This window comes from Bos indicus, chromosome 23, assembly GCF_029378745.1.
Source record: "Bos indicus isolate NIAB-ARS_2022 breed Sahiwal x Tharparkar chromosome 23, NIAB-ARS_B.indTharparkar_mat_pri_1.0, whole genome shotgun sequence".
In the NCBI taxonomy this organism is placed as follows: Eukaryota; Metazoa; Chordata; class Mammalia; order Artiodactyla; family Bovidae; genus Bos; species Bos indicus.
In genome coordinates this window covers 28,621,202-28,630,124 of record NC_091782.1, presented here as the reverse complement: position 1 = coordinate 28,630,124, position 8,923 = coordinate 28,621,202, and the positions used below count along the sequence as shown (strand labels likewise).

General features: G+C 49.2%; 1 protein-coding gene across 1 annotated transcript; it reads right to left on the bottom strand.

Annotated features, from left to right (window-relative positions):
* Positions 1-327: 327 nt before the first annotated feature.
* On the bottom strand, positions 328-5,720 carry LOC139178991 (BOLA class I histocompatibility antigen, alpha chain BL3-6-like). The gene is made up of 8 exons (XM_070778231.1): positions 5,510-5,720; positions 4,913-5,182; positions 4,465-4,740; positions 3,585-3,860; positions 3,358-3,468; positions 2,895-2,927; positions 2,709-2,756; positions 328-2,546 (listed from the first exon to the last, which is right to left on the bottom strand). Exons 1-8 carry the CDS (start codon positions 5,571-5,573, stop codon positions 2,542-2,544), a joined length of 1,083 nt encoding a protein of 360 aa, XP_070634332.1. The 5' UTR covers positions 5,574-5,720; the 3' UTR covers positions 328-2,541.
* Between the last annotated feature and the right edge of the window lie 3,203 nt (positions 5,721-8,923).

Below are 8,923 nucleotides of genomic sequence, written 5' to 3'. Positions count from 1 at the left end.
GACTCTTTCAAGAAGCGTGGATACTTTGGATATTCCATCACTTTTTCCTTTTTTGGAAATGTCGTCCTGGACCCTGCTGACGTGCTCCCACCTGGTCTGGATTCTTCTGCATCTGGAGCAAGCCATCCTCCTAGGATCTCCCTCCACCACCATCTGGGCAGCACTTTAAAGTGCTGTGGATACTGCATAGCACAGGGAACTCTACCCAGCACTCTCAACAATCATCATCTCAACAATCATCACTGGATTGTACAGCAGGAAGTGACACAGCATTGTAAATCAATTACACTCCATTGAAAACAAAACAAACAAGTAAGCAAGCAGACATCTACCCCGGATGGCATTTATTAGTCACTTGTTCTTTCAGCCAAACCCGAGTGCCTGCATTGTCCCAGGTCAAGTTCCAGTTCCAGATCTTTGCTCTAACAATTGAAATTTGACATTCTTGTCCATCCCTCTCTCCCCCTCACCTGATTAGGAGCATTTCCACATTAGGAGAATTCCACACTGAAAGAGTCTTGGTAGGAGGCAGAGACCACCTTCCTCCATTAAAGAAGAAAACCCACTTTCCCACATATTCTTGCCAGAGCACACAGATTGATGCTGAGGTGACCACATGTCAGACTCTACTCAGGATGTTGTGACACAGAGAAGCTGGAACTATGCAGGATGCATCTGACAAGGGTGTCGAGAGTGGGAGTCACACCACCTCCAGTTGTCAGGAGCCTCAGTGATGGCCGTCCTCAGCGCGGGGTCCACGCCCAGCACGAGGGGCTCACTGTGTGAGCAGTGACACTGTGCCCCAGCAGGGCCGAAAGTTCCTTTGTGGGACCTGGCCTAGAGTGGACACTGTGGATCCTGTCCCCGTGGAGCCATATATATATAGTACTGTATGTCTAACTTTATTTGGACCCCATTGTTAGCTCCAAGAATAAGTGAGGAGAACTCAACCTGGAGAATAGTTTCAGAGAGCAAGGATTTCATTACGCTGAACTGTGAACCACTGCCTAAGTCTTCAGGTGGAATAAGAACTACATTATTTCTCAACATCACACCTCATAATTGACAATATAGGTATTCCCTTTTCTTTCGGAAGGAAAAAAAAAGCTTTTAAATGTGGATTTAAGACCCCTCTCTGGCCACTCGATGTCATATACCTCAGGAGTTCCCAAATTGGCTAATCACCAGAATTGCTTGTGGGGCTTCTTATGAAATAAATGCTCAGCCTCTCCCCAGAACCACCTTCTCAGAGTATTAGGACAAGACCAAGGGATTGCTTCTTTAACAACCTCTGTGTGTGAGGCTGATACACAACATCTGGGAATCCTGGTCTACGTTCATTCTTGCTACTAAAAGTGTGATCTGAAGACCAGCAGCATCAGCACCAACCTTATTACAAATGCAGATTCTCAGGCTCTACTCCCGACTGTCTAGATTTAATACGGGTCCAGGGGAGCACCGTCATCCCCACCCTGGACACCACACTAATCCTACAGGCTCCTCCACTGCATCACTCACCCTTCACCTCCTGATTCTGCTCAGCAGTTAGACTGATGCTTCTAACGAGCAGTCATACCAGGTCATCTTCTAGTCAAACCATCTTATGAGTCCACATCTTTCACAGACATAAGACACCTTCTAATATGCTGGAGGCCCACATGATCTGGCCAGACACCAGATCTCATGTCAATTCCTCGCTCCTCCAGCCACACCTGCCTCCTGGCTCTTCCTTGAACACACACACTCTCCTGCCCTCCTGCATTTGCACTGGAGGCTCCTCTGCCTGGAGAGGACTCCCCCCAGACATGCTTATGGACATTCTTTCATGTCCTTCACATCTTTACTCAAAGGTCATCTCCTCAATGAGGCCGATACTGAACACTCTAGTAAAACAGCCACATTTCCTGTACCCACATACTTATACTCTGGGTCACCTTCCTCAGAGCACTTGCCAAATCTCTAGGCAGACACTTCCCTCACTTATTAGGCTCACTCTGCTCCCCTCACCAGAACACACTGCCCGAGGCCAACAAAGGGTGTCTGCTGTTAGTTCACTGAGGTTTCACTGATGCAAAAATAGAGCATCCTCTATCTGGCACACAACAAATACCAGATGAAGGAACGATCAGTGTAGACGCCTCTGTATTCTATCTTCATTAATGTGGACTCAGGCCACTTGCTCTCTCGCGGCAGCTACAGCACATCATCCACTCACACTGACATCAGTGCTGCCTGTGCTTTCCCCAGAGCTGATCAGCCCTCCCTCCCACACCCACGAGTCTGCACTCTACACATAATGATATTTTCTCTTCAGAAAAGATCCCAGGGGCACAGGTCGCATATTCTTCCTGCTGTGACTATTAGGCAGCACTTTTTAATTCCAGAAGTTTGTTCTGGAAGAGGTCAGCAGTCTCCCCACCTCTTCATGTTACACTAATAGGAGCACAGACACCTTCAGATGCAGCTGCAGAAAGAGGGGTCTGGGGATCTGACGTCGCAAAGTGGGACCAAGCATCACTCAGTCCCCACAAGGCAGCTGTCTCACACTGTGAGAGAAAAGAATCAGGAAGCAGTTCAGTCAGTCATGTAAGGGCTGACATTCTCCACAGCCCCCCACACGCTCACATGTCCCACTCAGAGACCCCCGCCATCCAGTGTGTCCCCTCTGCCCTAACCCCTCTCCCAATCTAGACGCCCCAGGGTCTCACCTTTAGGAACCATGAGAGACACATCAGAGCCCTGGGCACTGTCACTGCCTGGGGAGAACAAGACCAGAGTGTGGTCAGAACCCATAGGAGAGAAACTGGAGAAGGCACTTTGAGGAGGGTGAGTCCCGCATGGCCTCCTGTTTGCACCCGCACAAGGGTCTCAGGATTCACACCCTCCGTACTTACTTGCAGCCTGGGTGTAGCCCCTTCCTGTTTGACCTGTGAGAAGAAAGTATCATGTGAGCGACCAGGGAGACGACTGAGTCATGAGATCCTAGAACTCCCTAGTCCTGGACAACAAAGAACTTTTCAGAACCGTGATTAAAAATCCAGGACAGTCTCAGGAACATGAAGGAAGGAGACCTGGGGGGACTGGACTAGCTGCCCTCCTGGAGGTCTGTCCTCAGCAGGGACATTCCCTCCTGACCTTCAAATGCTGAGAAACAGGCCTGCAACTGGAATTATGAAGATGAAAAATGTGTCTTTCATTTTCACATGTACTTTACAAAAGGGTCAGTCTTAGCATCAGCTCAGATTCCACAAGTGTGTGGAGGATACTTTCCAGTAAAGAGGCAGGGAACTTCCACCTGGGCCAGAATCTTGCTCAGTGAGAAAAAAAAAAAAACAGATCCCTCCCTCCTTTCCCTACCTGAGTGCTTCTTCCTCCAAATCACAGCTCCAGTCACCACAGCTCCAGTGACCATGAGGAGAACCAGGCCAACAATGATGCCCATGATGGGGATGGAGGGCTGAGGAGGTTCTGTGGAAGAAAGGGAAGGGGCCCAGACTTCAGGCTTCAGTCCTGACCTTGCTGATCGTGTCCAGAAGGGCTCCTGCCTTATCTGAGAGGAAACTCCATTCCGACCCCGTCCTTACTCCATCTCAGGGAGAGGGGCTCCTGAAGCCCCTCGTGCTGCACGTGGCACGTGTATCTCTGCTCTTCTCCAGAAGGCACCACCAGGGCCGCCCACTTCTGGAAGGTTCCATCCCCTGAAGGCCTGGTCTCCACAAGCTCCATGTCCTGAGTCTGGTCCTCCCCGTCACGCTGCCAGGTCAGTGAGATCTCCTCAGGGTAGAAGCCCAGGGCCCAGCACCTCAGGGTGACCTCACGGTCAGAGATGGGGTGATGGGCCACATGTGCCTTTGGAGGGTCTGAAGAGGAAGAATCAGAAAATTCACATTCCTTGGGCCACTGAAGCAGTACCACATGATCATGCTGAGAATGGACGAGATAATGGGTTTGAACAGAAGCAGCAGAAACACCAGACACCAACCTGGACTCCCGGATTGGGAAAAACTCCTAGTTCTTGGAAAGTTCTGGAGTCAGGGTGAGTGCCAAGGTAGGGGACTCCATGGAAGGGGAAATGACAGAGTAATGGTCCTGATTTGGATGGAGGCTGAATGCCTCAGAAAAGTTGGAGTCTGGCCTCCTGAGATGGTCTCAGGGTGAGAACAGGCCTTGAGAGATAAAGTCATGGTTCACAAGATGACAGTCAGGGTCAAAGGGCACCACTGACCAGTTACTTCAGGGGTGGTTTTCTGCTTCTCCAAAAACACTGACTGCTTTAACTGTCCTTCAGAGAAATGGGGCCACTGGTGTGTCACTGTCTTCTACAGAATATGAAAACCTGGGGGGATTCCCCCTCTCCAGACAAGAAGTTGGGGCGGTGTTTCCAGAAGGAGCCCATTTTCCTCTCCTCGTGGAAAGCCGGCTCCAGCCTGAGACGAGATCAGGGAGGCCCGGTGCCCCTCATACCTGCGCGCAGCAACGTGTCCTTTCCTGTCTCCAGGTGTCTAAGGAGCCACTGCACGCACTTGACCTCCAGGTAGTTCCGTTGGAACTCTGCCTCCCCGGAGGTTTCCCACTTGCGCTTGGTGATCTGAGCCACCGTGTTCGCCGCGGTCCAGGAGCGCAGGTCTTCGTTCAGGGCGAGGTAATCCGCACCGTCATAGGCGTTCTGCCAGATCCCGCGGAGGAGGCGCCCCTCCGGCCCCACGTCGCAGCCAAGCACCCACTGGAGGGTGTGAGACCCTGACCCGCCCCGACCACCCGCGGTGATTAAACTCAAACTGAAAATGAAACCGGGTCAAGTCCCCGCCCCCCACTTCCCCAGGCTCCTTCCTCGGACCCAGAGATTCGGGGCGACCCCAGCCAGTCCCTGGGGATGGGGGTCGTGACTTGGACCCGGGCCCATCTCGCTCACCGGCCTCGCTCTGGTTGTAGAAACCGCGTATGGTGTTCAAGCCCGTTCGCAATCTCTGTTGAGCTTTCTTGGCATCTCTTGTCATCGCTTCCCAATATTCCGGCCCCTCCTGCTCCATCCAAGGCGCCCGCGGCTCCATTCTCGGATTCGGGGCGTCGCTGTCGAACCGCGCGAACTGTGTGTCGTCCACGTAGCCGACGGCAAAGAAACGCGGCTCCCCGAGGCCGGGCCGGGACACGCACGTGCAGAAATAGCTCAGGGAGTGGGAGCCTGGGAGCGGGGAGGGGTGAGACCCGGCCCGATGTTCCTCCTGGAGCGGGTCCCGGGTCAGAGGTGATGGGGCCGGGAGTGGGGAGGGGGCTGAGGGGCACGTGAGACCGAAAAGGTCGGAGAAGGACCGGGACTTCTTAGGGGAGAGAAAAGGGGGCGGGAAGCAGGGGAGGGATAGGACGGGACCAGGTGAGAGAGGACGGGCCTGGGCGAGGGCGGCGGCGTGGCTCCTTCCCTGGGGGTTCTGCCCATCCCACTCCCCCGGGCCCCCTGGCGGTCCCCTCGCCCTTTCCCGCAGAGGCCGTTCCCTCCCGACTCCGCACTCACCCGCCCAGGTCTCGGTCAGGACCAGGACCTCCGAGAGCAGCAGGAGGAGGGTTCGCGGCCCCATGACCCGTATCCTCCGGGTCTGGGGAGAAACCGAGTCCCGGCGGAGGAGGTGTGGGTAACGTTGGAGACTATAACCTGGAATCGCGGGGCCGCTGATTGGCTTCTAGAAACCAGACACCCAATGGAAGTGAGAACTAGGGCCGCGACACGAGTGTCCGACCGGAAAGGCACAACACAGTTCGCGAAAAGAAAGTGAAACTCGAGGAGACTAGGGATTCCCCAACACAGTCCCGCCCCAAACAAGGCCCTTGACTCTGGGACGCTGAGGCCTTGAGAACCGCATCCGGTACCTGGGACTTTGCCCTGATCCCTCCTCTCCTGCACCGAGAACTCGGCAATCACACTCTCCCGAGTCCTCGCCCAGCGACTCTGTAGTCAGATATTTTCAGAACATTTTGGTCAGGATATTTATACAGTCCTACAAATTAGTGAGGACCCCTAGGATAATTTTGTTTATGTAGTTACTTCTGTCGATATTTTCCGTAGTAGAAATAACAGTTTAAACATTTTAAACTAATTTATTTAGAATAATGTTAATAACCCATGATTTTTACATGAAAAATAACTATTTCTCCAAATAAACTCTGTAGTGGGAACAGTGGAAGTTTTTTCATTATTATATTTTTGCAAGTCTTTTCCTTGTCTCTCTCACTGGATTTTATATTTGTTTTGCGTTGAATCCGTTATTTTGATTGAAAATCTATGGAAATAAAAAGGACCATATATATGTAGGAGTAATATTTTTAATAACCTTTCCTGTTATTTATGGATGTTTATCTTTGATACAAAGCTAAAACTATGCAAGTGATAGTTTCTTAAAGGTTATTTTTTCAGTGGACCTGAAACAATATCACTATTTCCTATTCTGTTATATTAACATCCATAAGCCTATTTTGCGGAGTGGATGTCACTTGTACTATGTAAGATTTTTTAAAAGTAATTCATTGTTTCACTAAGTTTTAAAACTCTTCCAGTGTCATTCCTTCTTTCAAATAAAAATTGCATTCCATGAAAAAGAGAGTAGTTCAGCTCATACAAATGATTTTCCTTGGGACATAGGACTGTGGAATGTAGCAGAAATGCTTGATGTATACTTCCCATGTCATCATAGAAGATAGTTCTTTTTAAGAAAAGTAACTATTTGCTAGCATTTTGAGATACGACCATAAGCCTATTATTTTCCTAAAAGAAGCAGCTCATTTTGACAGTAGGGAAAACAACAGAGCAATATTTGTGCAAGGCATATATTAAGATTAGAACACCATTTTCTGAATTTTGCTTAAGCATGAAAAACTTGAAAGGCCGATATTCACACCAGTTTTTTTTTTTTTAAGCATTGATAGTTTTTGATACTTTGAAATAGCAAACCAGGGAAACAGGAGAGCAACCTGTATTAAGTATTAGCAGTCAATAAAGTCTCAAGTGATGGTAAGACACTAGATACCAGGTAATCCAGAAAGATCGTTCTGAGGGAAAGAATTGCAAATGCAACATTTCTGAAGGAAGCATTAAAAATGGTTACAGCATATATGTCATTAAAATGTTATATCTCAAAATGAGAAAGCTGACATTCAGTTGACACAAAATAATTCTAGAAAAGAATGGAAGATTCATCAATATTAAATCTCATTAATAACATTAATAAGAAGATTATTAAGAAGAAGTGTCAAGAATATACTGAAGAACTCTACAAAACAGATCTTAAAGACCCATATAACCACGATGGACTATGGACGGAGGTTCATGTCATTGTACAGGAGACAGGGATCAAGACCATCCACATGGAAAAGAAATGCAAAAAAGCAAAATGCCTGTCTGGGGAGGCCTTACAAATAGCTGTGAAAAGAAGAGAAGTGAAATGCAAAGGAGAAAAGGAAAGATATAAGATATAAGACATGCAAATAAACACAGCAATGATACATCCTCACACACCTAGTAGAGTAGCTAGAATCCAAGAACCAGTGATGCCAAGTGCTGACCAGGACACGGAGCAGCAGAAACCCTGGCTCAATGGGGCAGGAATAGGAAGCAGCACAGTCGCTAGAAATGAGAGTCAGCAGTTTCTTATGAAGCTACACAGAGACTCTCCATCGCATCTGCTCATCAGTCTAGTACTTCTCCATCTCATTGGAAAACATATTTGCACAAACCCCTGCACAGCAGAGTTTATATCAGAGTGCCCCTTAAGTGTGGACTGCACATGGTACCTTCCTTCCAAAGACTACAGTGTGGACAGTGAGGAAGTAAAATAGAACTTCACAAGGAGAAACCGAGGAAATATATCTTAGGTGGGTGCTGAAGTGAATTTATTAGTGATATTCCAGTGGACAGTATAAATAAACCCTTGATGTATGGAGAATGTCACTTCATCCCTGTGGTCTTCTTTGCAAAAACCCAAGTCAACTAGAGAGACATTCCACACTATCCCTGAGCAATTCTCAAAAACATCCAGGTCATCAAACAAAAATGGAAGTCTGAGAGACTGTCATGGCCAGAGGAGCCTGAAGGAGATATGATTCAGTTTCAGTTCAGTTCAGTCGCTCAGTCGTGTCCGACTCTTTGCGACCCCATGAATCGAAGCATGCCAGGCCTCCCTGTCCATCATCAACTCCCGGAGTTCACTCAGACTCACGTCCATCAAGTCAGTGATGCCATCCAGACATGACTAGAACCTAATTTATATCATTTGTCTTTGATACGATCTTGGGTCAGCAAAAAGAAAATCCCACCAGGCAAGAAGGGCTTCCAGGGCCCAGCCTCCATCCTCAGGCTCCCGCTCTCTCCCACCTCGGTTCCCTCCAGCCACCAGAGCAAACAAGGCTTGAGCATCCAGTACATGCCAGGCACTGTCCTGAGCACTTCCCATATCAACTCAACCAGCCCTCACCACATCCCTAAAACGTCAGCCGTTTTGCAGATGCAGATGAGCACAGAGGGAAAATAACTTGTCTGGAGTAACACAGCTAAGAGGGTGGGGAAGGACATTCTGGGCTCCAGACTGCCCAGGTGGAGCGCCCACTCTCCAGTCTCCAGGGACTTGGTCCATCCTGTGACACCACCACACCATCCAATATACACACACGACTCCTTATCAGCGGTTTCCCTCTATATAGACCACAGCTGCCCCGTCAACTCCTCTTCATCCTCAAGGCTGCTTTCAAACGTCCCCTCCTCAGGAAGGAGGTCCTGAGCTGCTCCCAGACTACAGTGGCGCCCTTGCTCTCTATTCCAAATGCCTATTTCCCAGCTGGACTATTTAGCATAGAAACACACAGGGCAAGTTCTTGGGCTACCCTTGTGGCTCAGCTGGTAAAGATTCTGCCTGCAATGAGGGAGACCTGGGTTGGATCC